Genomic DNA, 14,240 nt, shown 5'->3' with positions numbered 1-14,240 from the left:
TGTGTACAAACAGTGTGAGGATTTGTGTCAGTGACATGTGCACGACAATGAGGAGGGATTACACTTATCCATCCATTAATCCTTTGTTTTCGATTGAAGCTCAAACTTTTAAGTATCAGAAAACATTTTTACTGAAATAATGATCTCTTCTTCATTTATTCCCCAAATGAGTCACCCAGTTTGTCTTTGAAATATAGATTTATAAACCACCAGACTAATAACTAACAGATTCTTGTTGGCATTAGGGTTAGGGAAAAATATCAACTCAGTCAATCACAAAAATATGTCGCCCTTTTATAAAGTTATGCGGAAACGAGCCAACAACAAACAACAGCAAACAAAACATACCGATTGACTTTGGAATTTGCTCTTGAGAGCCATTATTTTTGTTCATGGCGGAATTCCTGCGCAGTACTTGTACAGGATTATTTGGCCGAACGAGCACACGAGTGGAGTTGTCAGACGCTGTTAATTAACACAGAAGGAATGCCAACACACAGACAGTATTGACTGGGTCGTCTCAATCTTATTCCTTCGCACTTCTTACTCTCCTCCTGACCTTCTTATTACTTGGATTAGACAACATGTCGAGGACACGCAAGGACACACACGCACACACACTACAGTTGATAGAATGCCACAGTCTATTGACATTGCATGCCAAAAATGAGCACACGGTATGTTTACACCTCAGACAATAGGCGCTGAACAGATTGTACCTTCATCAAAAATTTCATACATGACTGGCAGAAACAAAGCACGCAAAAATGCTGCTTGAGTACGGGTAAGTACATATTTGCATAGATTAGCACTTTGCAAAACAAACAAATAACGGAACGCATAAAGTCTACACCGGTTGCTTAATTACCTTTATGTAAATAACAGAATGTAAAAGAGTCTTAATTAGTCGGTAGTTTTACCCTCAAAAAGGGCTCGGGGATAGTTGCATTCAGACACTCATTGTTCCAAAACACGACTATTTACGTAATTATTTACACGTGAATGTCAGTTTGCTGTTGCCATTGTGATTCACACACACAGACACACAGAGACACACACATGCACAATAAGCAAGCCAAATGAGGTTGTCGGGTCATGCGAGGACGAGTGAAAGTCAAGCCAAGTCAACCGCAGGCTTCACATGATTCGTTACAATTAGAGACTAAAAATGTTCCAGAAGCAGACGATGACTGTCATACTTCTTTGTAAATGATTAAACCACATTCCAGAGATGTCAGTCAATCATGTTAGTCTTCGGAACGTCACAAGGTTGAATTGTACAAATAGTTAAACAAGCGTTGGGTGTTAACAGTATAATATAGGCAAACTATTTTTGCAAATAATACACAGTTAATGTCACGTATTCTTAAACAAGGTCACAGTATAATAAATCATGTCAAGTGAAAGTTAAAGCAAAAGTAAATATAAAGTGGATGAACGCACAACATTTCGGATCATTGTCATAAGCAAAACTATTAAGATTATTTGGAATGCTGCAATGGTGTTATTTTTTAACAAATGCTTTATGAAAAAAAGGGAAATGTTACAAGGTATACCTAAACACAATAACATCCTAATATGTATTGTAATTGTTTTTCTAACCTGTTCATATCTATTCCTCTGAAATTCTTCAAAACCAAAGACATCCAGGATTGCAATTTCAAAGGCAGGGTCACTGAAAGACATTTAGACATCGAAAAGCATGTCAGACACATTTTCTTGAGCACATACATCATCATTGACAGCAGCTTTGATAAAGATTTTTTTACTTGGTGCGTGCCATGGACACTGTGAACGTAGTAGTACATTCTTTTGTGTGTACGTAAACAAGATAAAAACATTCCGGAAGTTGAACTTCAGTTATCTAACTGTGTAAAACTGGCTTGGCAAACGTGCATCCTCCAAGGTTATTATAGTCAATTAAAACTGAACATTTTGTTCATGAAATAAAATAAAAACAAAAATGTCCTTCGTTATCGTCATCATGCAGTTTTTTTTTTTCAAAAATAAAAACTAAAAAGAAAACAACCAAAAGCTAAACCAATAGTGTTTTTAAAATAAATAAAGCCACCCTGAAAATTGATTAAAACTAACCAAATAAAAAATTTTAAAAAGTAAATTACAAACTAACCATAATTGAAATGCCAAAACCATGATAACGTGCCCTTAACACACTGAACTTAGCTGGGCGCAGTGTGCCGTCAGAGTAGTGTCGCCGTGAATTATCAAAGCCAGCAAGGTGAACTAATTTGAATTTGCATTGAACTCTGCCAAGCTACTCGTTTTGAAAGGTCAGGCATCAAAGTAGACGCTCCCAAAACTGAGGGAGGACTTGGAACACTGCTGGAAATTAAAAGCCATACAATGTGACAGAGTTCGTCCTAACATGCAAATAAGAGCCACCTCTGATGTAAGATAAGACGACACAACAATGTTAAGCACGTGCGCGAGTATGATATGACAAACATCCCCTTAAACCTTGGGAGCGTCCCCGAATATGATGTTTTGCATTTTCCATTTCACTCTTGAGTGTTGACATTCCCTGGATGTCATGAGATTCAAACTATTTGACGCCGCGCTACCAGTTTACTCGCAATGTCGATGCGGGCCTTGAGGCACTTACCACCACGGTGAGTTTGCGGGAGGCCCCCCGGTCTTGATGTGCCGACGGAAAATGACTCCCGTGGGAGCCCCTCTTTTAGACTGCTTTTTGGGGAAACGTAAGCGCCAAACCAGTGTGCGCTAATGACAGGCGGTAAAAAAGTACTAGGTGGGGCCTTGATTGACATGGGCCACGTTGTGACATAACGACTTTGTGACAGCTTTGACCCCAGCGTTAATTCCATGCCGCACGGGTTACCGCAGTTAGACAACACGAGGAAATGGATCGAAGACACGCACCAGTTAAATTCTCACGTTCTGCTCGAGTACATTTTACAAGCCGACTCGCGAACGTGCACCACGGTGATGTTGCAAGTGATGATTAGGGGGGCCCATCTCAAGACCACAAAATCCGCTTTTCATTACAGACACAGAGGCACTGTTTTTCACTTCCTCTAGCAAATCATTATGCTCGTGTAGAAAACAGATATTTTTAAAAGCGCTCACAAACATAAAATTCTCCCCAGCTCATTGTTAAAGCTGGCATACAATAGAAACAAAAACTGTACACCATAATAAGTGTAAGTACTGTATTTTGGATAAATATATAAACAGTACTGGAAAAATATGTAAAATATCTATAGCTTCAAGAAAATATTCTTTGTCAATAAAACCCAAAGGACTTAAAATATACATTTTCACTTGCCGTGACTTATCCTGTTTTCTCATGACGCTACGAACTCTGACACGACGTAACCAACCACTGTGACAAGAGTCCTTACCAAACACTGTCGTCGTGTCCTTGCAGGTAGTCGTTGATGCAGTTGACCAGGTAGCTGAAGAGTCGTCCGTAGATGGCCTTGGCCAGTTGGTCCCTGTACTGCTGGGCCATCTCCACCGTGTGGCGTCGTGTGATCACATCACCTGATAGGAAAGGATAGGTTTAGAATGTGATTGATGACACTCCAATCTAGGACTTAAGTTATATGAGGCCTTTAAACGGTGCGAGACGGTACCTTTGAAGTACTGAACATCAGAGGTGAGGGCGCTGCTTAAGTCACTGCAAGACACCTGCAGCATTCCGGCCACTGTCAAGAAACGATGCTGTTATTTATTTATTATTATACGTATATATTTATTATTTTTTTGGGGTGATATTTTAAAATATACTAATTGATTCTATTGATTCTATTGATATAAAGAAGATACAACTTTGCTTTTGCAATTTTTGACTTTCATCTGAAATTCTTTTTTTTAAATTATATAGGGCTGTTAATATTTATTTACTCACTAATATCAGTTTGTTTTTTTATCCAATTTCATTTCCTCTAAGAGAATTGAATATTTCCTCTTTTTTCAGAATGGTCCTTTATAAAACACTAACAAACAAAATCTGATCAATCAAAACTGAATGCCCACTGCGCTCTTGAACTACAATTAGAATGCCTTTATCGTCATTGCACCAAAAAAATTCCTCATTACAAAGCATAAAAGATGAGTGTGACTGGAGATAGTGCTGAGTATGTGTGACATCATGATGACCTCATGTGAGGCTCTCGCTAAATCGATCGGTGGCAGGAAGAATCATGAGGGGATTTCTCAGCAGAGCCCAAAATAAAGAAAACGCGGGTGATAGCGAGCCAGAATTCCTTTGCTGACTTCACATGTCTCTGACATCAGCCCGCTTACTCGCTTAGGCCCATGATGTCAGTTGTTTACCGCAGCACGGGGGCCGTGGAGGGGCTACTGGATGAGTAAGCCTCAGAGTGAGAGATGAAAAGCAGTTAATCGAGTGCGAGTGTATTTACATGCGCGAGTTACCATCACCACGGTTACCATGCAACAATCTGGAACTTGGCGCGTGCCAACGGCCCGCCAGGCGTGACTTTGGAAGACCGAGATGAGAAGCCGAGGACAAACGATGACGCGGTTGGGTGCTTCTGAAGCTTCGTGGATGAAATCGGACCCCGATCATATGCTGGCTTGCGTGTGCATTTGTGTGTGTGCTGACCTCTCTCAAGCAGCTGCAGGTCAGAAGGGAAGGCGCTATCGGCGTCTGTCAGCGCAGTGAAACGCAGATCCCCGATATGGAGCACGGCGGAGAGCAACATGAACACGGAATCCACTTCCTGGTTGACAGAGATGGTCAAAATGAGGTCAACACAAAGATTGTTTTTAGAATAATACATTCTATGGGACCCACTGGTCCAAACACGATTGATAGTGATTTTGGAAAATGGAAAAAACCATAAAAGCGAGCCTTTTTTGGCGCTGAATGAAGGGAAAAAGCATCACGAACAACCTTACAGGTTTCATTGTATCATCACAGTAGGACAACAAAACACATTTTATAGTTATTCAGATGCAAAATAATACTTTCTGAATGACAGTGACATAGTGGAGTGTTTGGATTTGTACGGGGGTCACGATAGTGCATTGCAAAGCGGAAAAACAAGAAAAACAGACGCCATTTTGGATGACCTTCACCTCTTCACCATTCTCAACACATCAACCTTCATCCCTCCATTCGCACACTGCCACCATCCTCCTCTACTGTACCTCTCTGCCCTTGAGAAGAGGATTCTTAATGGAACACACCATTAGCCATTGCTCAATCTCCGAGGGGGGGGTGGGCATAAATTTGAGGTCGTATGTGCGTGTGTAAGCATTACTCTGGCAGAAGGATTTTATTGATACCAGTATCAATACTTGTGCAGCTTATCTGTATTCTGGTCACTGGCACTCCCTCATTTAGTATGTACAGTATAGCCAGCCCTCAATTTGGCCATGATCTTGTTATTTACTGTATCATCTGCACTCCTTTCAATCCGTACAAAACAACAGCAGGTTTACACTGACTGGCCACGACATTATAGGCCTTTACAAAGATAGCGCCCAGCGTCAGGGAGATAATTAATTTAATCAGTGTCTTTCATTATGCTTGTCACTGAGGTAGACATTGCTAGAGTATAAGGCAACCGCACGGTTGCACAAGTGTGCTAAAAAGGCACACCCGAGCAGCATGAGTGTGTGCATTGCATGATGGATGCGTGGTCATGTGAGCAAGGTTTTTGGAGAAGTGGTTTGCTTTAAAACCGTTTTTGTTGGGTTACGATAGTGGCTCTTTTATACATGCATAGAAAAAAAATAGAAAAAGTGACTTATGAGTAGTTTGTCTATAGAGAAATGTTGGACCCCACCATCTTTAAAGGTGCCCTGGGTTAGATATGCAAAATAATCAAAATATTAGAAACTTACGCTGCTTGCTGCAGTGAAAACTATCACATTTTTTCCCCCCAATACTTTGTTTTGGAACTTATCAAAACAGGTGTACCTACTCAAATTGTTTTTGCAAGTAACAAGTCAATACTTTAAAAAAAAAATAAATAAAAATAAACACTTGAGCATTAAGGTCATGTCAATACCTGCTTGTTGAAGCCCACAGCTTGAAAGGCTTGCTTAAGAGCAGCAAGACGCTCCCTGCTTTCCGTAGATGCTGCAGCCACAGGAGGGCTCCCCCTGGGTAGTCCTCCACTAAGATACCTTCACAACAAAACAAACTTGCAGGTTGAAAATGGACACAAATATTGTGTTTGATCCCATTATGAAGTGATGTGAGAACACACTTATGAGCCAAGATGTTACTGAGGTAAAGCGGGCTCTTCTCTTCAGGTGACAGGCCCTCGGCCATCAGGTAGAAGATGTTGAAGTTGTGTTGGTGAAGAGGACACTGAACCACTCGAGACTTCTCTAGCATGTATGTGTACACACGTGCTGCAACGTCAAGACAGGTTCACATAAATAAATCTTTAGTAAATTGCGACTGAGTGGATGATAATATACTTATTGGTCAAACTAACTGGAGGAAAGCAGGCAAGTAGTAGTGCATATATGAGGTTTTACCGCCCCCTGCTGGAATTTCACATCATCGCACACAAAACTGTAGTGCATTTTGCTCAGCAGTTAATTTTTATTTTAGTACATTTACAGTGCAATTTGCTCAGGCAGACTGAATTTATTTTTATCATTATAGTATTTCTTTATTTAATCATGTATTTATTTATACATCTATTAATATTATACATTTATTGATCAGAATTAAATTGGAAATTAATTTGTCACCCTTTGTGCACTTTGCAAGGGTTTAATTTTCTGAGTTCTGGTTAGATTGTTTAATGAGTGTAGACAATTTTCAACAAATACAACAGAAAATGTACTTAAATAAATACTAATAATAAAATGTGAAAAAAAATATCACATTTTCATTCATTTGAAATTCAACAAGGTTCATGTTGTAAACAGACAGCTGAAATGAAATCCCCATTTTAAAGATGCATTGATTACCTCTAAGCAGTGTTCTCCTCTTCTCACAATACTGGATGGTCAACAGCTTGATAAAACGACTGGAGTTGTTGTTCTTCTCTGTCCTTGCGTGCCCCATAGCCTCCAGAATACAATTCACCTGCATCATTCAAAAAATTTTTTACATTTGAAATCCATGTTTGCCCCCGTTTTAATTCCCACCACCAGGTGTCAGTGTACTTCTAAACACTGTCTCTTTAGTAAAGTACAGTGGAGTGCAGTATGCCAAGTGGTCTCTAGATGATAAGGCAGCACACTGACCCAGATATCACCAGCATGCATGAGGATGACTTCATCACGGAACACGGCGCTTGTTCTCATGAGCTACACGCTTTGTTAGCCAGCGGGGAGACTGAGAGGCAAGAGCTGAGCAGGATTTAAGAGCGGCAAACACGTCATGACACCACTACCAAAGGGAATTACTACAAAACTCACTAATACTCAGCCTCGCAGGACTAAAATGGACATTTTGGTTTATTGCATGAGCGGGATCCTTGCGTATTGTGAATGAAGCCTTCAAAATGTAGAAATAACTAAATAAGAAATCCAAAGATTCAAACTTACGTGTTTCATTCTGGATTCCAACGCGAAGCCTTTAGGGTTGGATCTGGCTGTCAGGTGTCGCACGATGTGCTTACAGGCCTCCGTTTTCCCTGAACCACTTTCGCCACTATAAGACACAAAACGGAAAAAGTAGACAAAGAGTCAATGTCATCCACATTGATGATATTTGTAATTTGCATACATTTATATTTCCATCATTAGTGAAATCCCCGTAAGTGTGTTTCTAAATGCATGAAACATGTTTCAAGCTAAATGTCGAACACAAATACTGTGAATTTCTTTATAGTGGACTTCCAGGATATTTGCATAAAAGCTTCAGAAAAGCCAAACTGTGCCCCATATAGGTTATGTTTTAACATTCTCAATGATCCCTTTCTCACAAGAGTAGGTGTTCAGTGTTAGTCATCACTATGTGTGTCATCACATGCAGCACGACATCATCCACCCACTTCTTCATTAAAACCACCATCCTACAGCTGCTTATCTCGTACCCCGGCTCCAGTGCTCGGCACAGCCCACGTAGTGTTACCGCCGTGGCACATCTCGAGGCATGTTGTACGACATAAGGTACCGACCGCCGTGTTGCGTGTCGTGACACATCCGCACACAGATGCAGCAGATGGCTGCAGAAGGTCAGAAGGCCTCCCTAATGACAGGAGTGCGTTGTTCGCTTTGTGAGTCCCGCTGAGTGCCAGCCTCTTTTCTTTGAACACTTATTAGACTCCAAGGGCATTCGGTTAGCAAGCTGGCCTCGGGGATTATGGCCCTTGATTGAATGTCTGTAAACATGGAAGGAGTGTGCAAGGCCAGGACCTTTGCAGCTTTGGGGTGGCCAATTGCACTTTACAGTCTTGAGGAAAGGCAGATATTTTGCTTCATCACTTTGGATTGGATTGGGGATGATGGAGAAAGGTTTAAGGTTCAGTTTGTATTGGTTTCTGGTGATGGATAAGAAAATTGCAATGTGTCAATAAATAATGATGATAAAAGAAAAATTACTTTCCTGTATTGATCCACCTGAGAGGAAATAACACTATTATTGTTGACAGCGCACCTACACTATGGCATAAATATTGGCTTATCCTGATTTTTTGCGTCAGAACAGTCTTCACTGTGTTTGTCGATTTAATAGACTTGACTTCACCAAGCTGGGCGTCCCAGAGCAGCGAGGGCGTTTCCTTGGAGATGTTCCCGGCGGAGTGACAATTAGGTGGCAGAAAATCCGTTTAAATCTTCTCCTACTCAGACCATGTTATCGTTAAAAACTTGGGCTTTGAAACTGATGCCAATACTGTTTCTGTGTACAGTATTGGTATTTTAAAAAACATCCGATACCGAAACCACATCCCTTTAGCTGTCCGTTCGTGTGGAAATACTATAAATGAATAAATAAATACAATTCACAAGTCCTTGCTGCATAAATCAGGAAACAAGAAAACACAGACCACAAGAATATATCTCCTGTCTTTTTGAAAAATGTCTAAGCAAAACCAGCAATTGTGAAAAAGAAGCGAGATAAGCAAGAAATGAGAAAAAGAGAGCAAACGGCAGGACGAGAAAGGTCAATGTCCTAGCATGGATGTGTGTGTGTGTGCAAGTGTGCGTGCATGTGAGGGAGATGGATAGCCTGTGGCCAGGGTGCATTAACTCACTGCCAGATTGGTTACAACTCAGCAGGAATGCTACGGGAGAGCTGAAGCGAAGCGTAATTGCAATCAAGGGGCGGCCTCCATCAGGCCAAGTACAAAGAGTGTGACGAGCCTCCAAACACACTCGTCGCTGTGCGTGTGAACGCTAAACACACTATTTATTTCTCGGGGGGATGTTTAACAGGTGTTGAAACAGAATGGGGCAAACTTTATTATCTGTTTTGCAATTACTTTGCTCCGCTGACTTCTTTTGCTTCAGTGCAACTAGGGCGGTTCGCGTTGGGACACAAACCTCAGGATGAAACATTGGGGTCGTCTCTCCTGGAGCATCATGTGGTAAGCTCGCTCCGTCGAGGAAAAGATGTGAGGGGGAAGAGAGGAGCAAAGGCGGCCCGTGGAGCTCAGGTACAACTGACTCACCTGTGAGAGACAAACAATCCATGATTTAATTGTTAGGTTGCAAAGTTACATCATTGGGTGAGTAATTCACATGAATAAATTCAAATAAAATAGAATAAAATGAAATAAAATAAGCAACCATTCCTTTGACATACATGCCCCCAAAATAAACAATAAAAACCTAATTAAAAAAAATAAAAGAATTATAATTAAAATAAACAAAAATAAATGTCATTGAGAAAAATTTAGTTTTCAGAGAAAGATGTACCCCTGCTGACACGGTTTATCTTATTCTATTGTTCTATTCACAGTACAAGAAAAAAACAAATTTCGACCGAGGTCTTAAAACGCCAGTCAACTTTGATATCCTGGCTGGTTACTGGTCTGATCACGTCGCAAGCCACCAGAAGTGAGAGGGTGACAGACAGTGAGCAGATCGCGGATGTTGTGACATATGTCCTTCTAGCACCTCCCGGAGGGATAGCGCTTGGCAAGAGAAGATGTCTCCTCCGATCAAGTCCAAATCTTCCTAATGTGCCTTTTGGAATGAAGTTCATGGACGATGCCTTTTATTCCATTTGTTTCGAATTCAATTTCGGGATCTGCACCCGGCTCCACCCTTGATTTCTTGATGCACCGTCAGCCTTATGCTGTGCTTTGCTGACAGGAAGAATGCATTATTTATCAACCACAGGGTCCATTTCACATACTTATGTCTCTCTGCTAGGCAGCCAACATTATTGTGCAACTTTTAATGTGTACTACAAGAACTTATCCAAGGTAAAAGCATTTTTACAATTTGGGAAAAATTCAGAGAAAATTGACATTAGAATATGTGCAATGTAAATCAACAACTAACATTCTCATATGATTTTTTTTTTTTTTTATGTTGTGTATGTGTTAATGTCCTGCGATTGCGCAAGAGGGTGTACCCTGCTTCTTGCCTAAGGCTAGAATAGGTTGCTATTCACCCGCAACCCTAACAAGGATTTGAAATTCATACCATGCTTGTATGTTGTGTTCATACAGTTTTATCGTAACATGCTTACCAAAGTGGAGTAGATGGGCAGCTCTTTGTTTGGGTTGACCAGCAAAAGAATGTGTCCAATGTAAGTCTGCAGGGAGCCCAAAAAAAAAGCATCGTTAAGTCACAATATCAACTGAATCTTTTTTTTTTTGGCAATTGGGGTTAAACAGTTGTAGAATGAGCGTAGAAATCACCATTTGCCACTCAATACATAATTTGCACCCTCCTGTACACGCACACTCTTTAAAGTGAGGCATTACCCTCTGGGTCAAGAGCAGGGGTGTCAAACTCATTTTTTCCGCAGGCCGCATTGTAGTCATAGTTTCTTTCGGAGGGCCATTATGACTGTCAACCCAAATCAATGTATGAGCACCTCATATTATATCCAGTAAAAGCTATAAAACAAACTGACAACTCTTTTTCAAATCAGACGAGAAAAAAATGGTCAAATATTTAAAAAATATATATTAAGAGTGAAGTCAATTTGCAATTCTAGTAATGACACACAAATTTGATGCACGATTTGTCTTCACGGGCCACATAAAATGATGAGGCGGGCCGTATCTGGCCCCCGGGCCTTGAGTTTGACACCTGTGGTCTAGAGTCTCAAGGGACCTTTGAAATCTGGAAGAGTACATTGGCCTTGCTGGTTCAAGGTTGATGACCTGAACATATTACGCCTTTACGAGGTTTACTAGTGTGTCCGAGAGGGTAAACAACTTTCAGTGCAGTCACGCATGAGTGAACAATCAAGCCATTGTTATTGTTGATGACGGCTGTCCACAGCTTGAACGGATGCTCTCTTGTGAGTGTGGAGTGTGGGGGGCTTCTTGGTTGCTGGCAGCAGGTGAAAGAACTCTCATCAAAAGTGTCCACCCTGCTGGGAGCATATGGAGCAGTCTTTGTCCTCACTAGGCTATTGTTGGGTCGGCTATTACTTTTATATTTCAACTTCTGGGTTTGTACTTAATACAAATGTCTTCAACTGTCATTTAGTTTAAAAAAAAAAAAAAACAGGTCATATGGATGACATGTTAACGTCAATTCAAAAGCGAAATCAACATTTACATCCAAGGCTGCCTGAATTGTGTTTACTTGACACAACTGGATCGCAATGCGCGAGCGTGTTTTTTTTCCCCTGAAGGTGAAATTACACTCAATTGCATCAAGCGTGCTGCGACATCGCCGTGATTGCAGCATTTTCCCCAGCATAGTCCTTCTGTGTTATATCTCCTTTCTTCCTTACGCCACTTTATTCCCTCCTATTTGCCCCCCCACCCCCAAGCACACACACACTTTGGACCACCCAATCACAATCTACGTGTGCTGTGTAGGTCGAAGTTTTGCGTTGTAGCACGTTTTCCCAATGGATGAACACGGGTAGGAGACAAGGAAATAGCATGCCGCTAAAATGGGTGCAATTGTTAAAAGATGAAGGCAATTTAACCCTGAACGCATCCATTGATTGCCCCTCCCCCCTATGGATCTAATTGAGATTGATTTCTTCCATTATCACTGGTGCAGACTCTGAGTTTTATTTTGCAGTGACAGACAGCAGCATTGCCAAGAAGCGGAACAAAGAGTGAGGTGGTTAAACCTAAAAACCTGTTTAAATAAATGTGCCCATTTTATTAGGCACCTCTGCATATTCAACGGCAGAGACTTACATATATTTGGTCGTTGCCAAAACGCTTCTGCATCTCGTAGAGCAGGCTGCGGTCAGTCAGCTCGCTGAGGGACGCCAGGTCATCGTTGGGTGCTGGAGGCATCAGCTTCACCTGAAGAGAAATTGAAATTGTCAGTTCTAATGACAGCAGCAGGCATAATCAAGGTGAACTTTGGTTGTTGCATTCTATTAGTTCACCACTAGAAGGCAAGTGCATTTTACACCTTTAAAGGGCTCTAAAGTGTGTTTGAAGGGCAAAACAAAAAAATCTCTGAGAACTCAGAGAATTTACCTGTTCCAGTTTGGTTGTTCCTGAGCTGAACGGGCCATCCAGGATGTTATCCAGCGACGGCTGCCGGCTGAGTGCCCCGCCCGCTTCTCGAAACATGGCCCACTTCTCTAGCATGCTGTCCCGTTTCGAGATTGGGATGCCCAGAGGATTCCTGTAAGGTTTATAAAACTTGTAATGGTCAAATTTAAGAGCGAGGCAGATGAAGGTGTTGAATATTTGACCTACAAGTTTTTCACAGGGGCTTTGAGGTCATGTGATCCACCATCATAGTGTTGGTCCGTGGAGAACAGAGGGGTGGAGGGGTCCTTCAGCCTTTGCAGCCAGCAGGCTTCACCACTCAGCAGTAAATCAGCTATGTGCTCTGATGCAGCAACGCCTGAGGACAATTGAGCCAAAATCCAAATCAAGACGCATTTAAGATACGAGCGGTGATGAATGGGACCTTGATCCTCCCAGGGGTGTACACGAGTGTAGCGAATCAGGAGTGAAATTATTAGAGTACAGTTCTACCAGTATGCGGCAGCTTTAAAAGCGTGCTGGGAGATGACTTGGAATATTAAAGTTTCATGTTTTATGGCAAGTCATGAAACTTTGCCGCCCTACTCTGCCCACATGCCATTATGAAAAACCCAATTATAGGGGGTTGCAGTTTACAACAATTCGAGCACACGACTTTTGGAGGGCAGAGGAATATGTCGCCATTCACCGGCACGTTAAGCCATGCTTAGAAGTAGTTAGTTTTTTATATGATTATTTTTATTTATGACCTATGGCCTATTTTCATAAACTGCAATTATGACATTTCAAGGTTACAAATGGCACGCAACTAGTTTGCACAGCGATGTAAAAAAAAAAAAAAAAAAAAAAAAATGTCCCTTGGGACGAGACGCCACAATGTGTTCCCTCCATAATGATTTTTCATTGTTTTGTTTTGATTGAATTTATCGTGTAGAGGCTAGTGACTGTCGTGCATGCGTATTTCTAATTTGCTCGTAAAAAATATTGTGATAGGCATGCCGACAAAATTTCCCATTCACATTTCATGCCTAAGTAGAAATATTTGACTTTGAAGCACCACTTAGGGCATTATTGGACACGAAGGCTTCATTGCAGCGGACGACCCCCCAGACTCTCATCATTTACTTCCGTACATCACGTACTGTAGGAGCTGAAGAATGGATGAAGCGCTCTAACAGAGAAAGATAGGGAGGAGGAAAGTCTCTAAGGGCTTATCTCGTGTGTTGTGAGCCCACAAGCTAGAGAGGGCAGCTATTGATTATCGCCAGAGTGATGCGGGGCCTACACAAAATGGCCTTCGGCAGAAACTGTATTTGCTTTCACACAGTGGAAAGGTTACAGGTCAAACGTTAAAACCAGAGGCCAAGACATTTTTCTTGTCAAAAGTTTTTGTATGTTTTTTGAATAAAAGATAATTGCTCATCTTCAATATTGATTCTTCTCATTCTTGCTAATTGGTTTACATGGGAATTGTAAACTAATTAGCAAATAAATCAAGTCACGTCTGATTGATGAGGGCTGACATCCGAGGTAAACATTGAGCATAGGAGAAATCAGACATGTGAAAGGTGTCAGTGACATTTATCCTCTCAAGGACTAATTATCTCGTGTAAATACACACAAGTGGCCATGCAGGCTTATTGAGGAGGATCCTTTTGTGTC

General features: G+C 41.3%; 1 protein-coding gene across 7 annotated transcripts in view; it reads right to left on the bottom strand.

The window, feature by feature from the left end:
• The window catches only part of myo16 (myosin XVI), a 66,807-nt gene that overhangs the window by 25,728 nt on the left and 26,839 nt on the right, over window positions 1-14,240 (bottom strand). For all 7 annotated transcript variants that reach the window (XR_007483239.2, XM_049727957.1, XM_049727950.2 and 4 more), the window contains 13 exons: window positions 12,786-12,936; window positions 12,561-12,711; window positions 12,270-12,380; window positions 10,625-10,690; window positions 9,469-9,596; window positions 7,528-7,633; window positions 6,946-7,063; window positions 6,228-6,375; window positions 6,027-6,144; window positions 4,613-4,730; window positions 3,618-3,689; window positions 3,384-3,525; window positions 1,603-1,675 (listed from right to left, as the gene is read on the bottom strand). Coding sequence is in view for 6 of the 7 variants with exons in the window: in XM_049727957.1 (XP_049583914.1) it covers window positions 1,603-1,675; window positions 3,384-3,525; window positions 3,618-3,689; window positions 4,613-4,730; window positions 6,027-6,144; window positions 6,228-6,375; window positions 6,946-7,063; window positions 7,528-7,633; window positions 9,469-9,596; window positions 10,625-10,690; window positions 12,270-12,380; window positions 12,561-12,711; window positions 12,786-12,936 (1,502 nt within the window). In the remaining variant the exon portion in view is untranslated. The remainder of the gene's footprint in view (window positions 1-1,602; window positions 1,676-3,383; window positions 3,526-3,617; window positions 3,690-4,612; window positions 4,731-6,026; window positions 6,145-6,227; window positions 6,376-6,945; window positions 7,064-7,527; window positions 7,634-9,468; window positions 9,597-10,624; window positions 10,691-12,269; window positions 12,381-12,560; window positions 12,712-12,785; window positions 12,937-14,240) is intronic.

The sequence above is a fragment of the Syngnathus scovelli genome, chromosome 8, assembly GCF_024217435.2.
Source record: "Syngnathus scovelli strain Florida chromosome 8, RoL_Ssco_1.2, whole genome shotgun sequence".
Classification (NCBI taxonomy): domain Eukaryota; kingdom Metazoa; phylum Chordata; class Actinopteri; order Syngnathiformes; family Syngnathidae; genus Syngnathus; species Syngnathus scovelli.
Note: the sequence above shows the minus strand (reverse complement) of the source record. Positions and strands in the feature narration are given on the sequence as shown.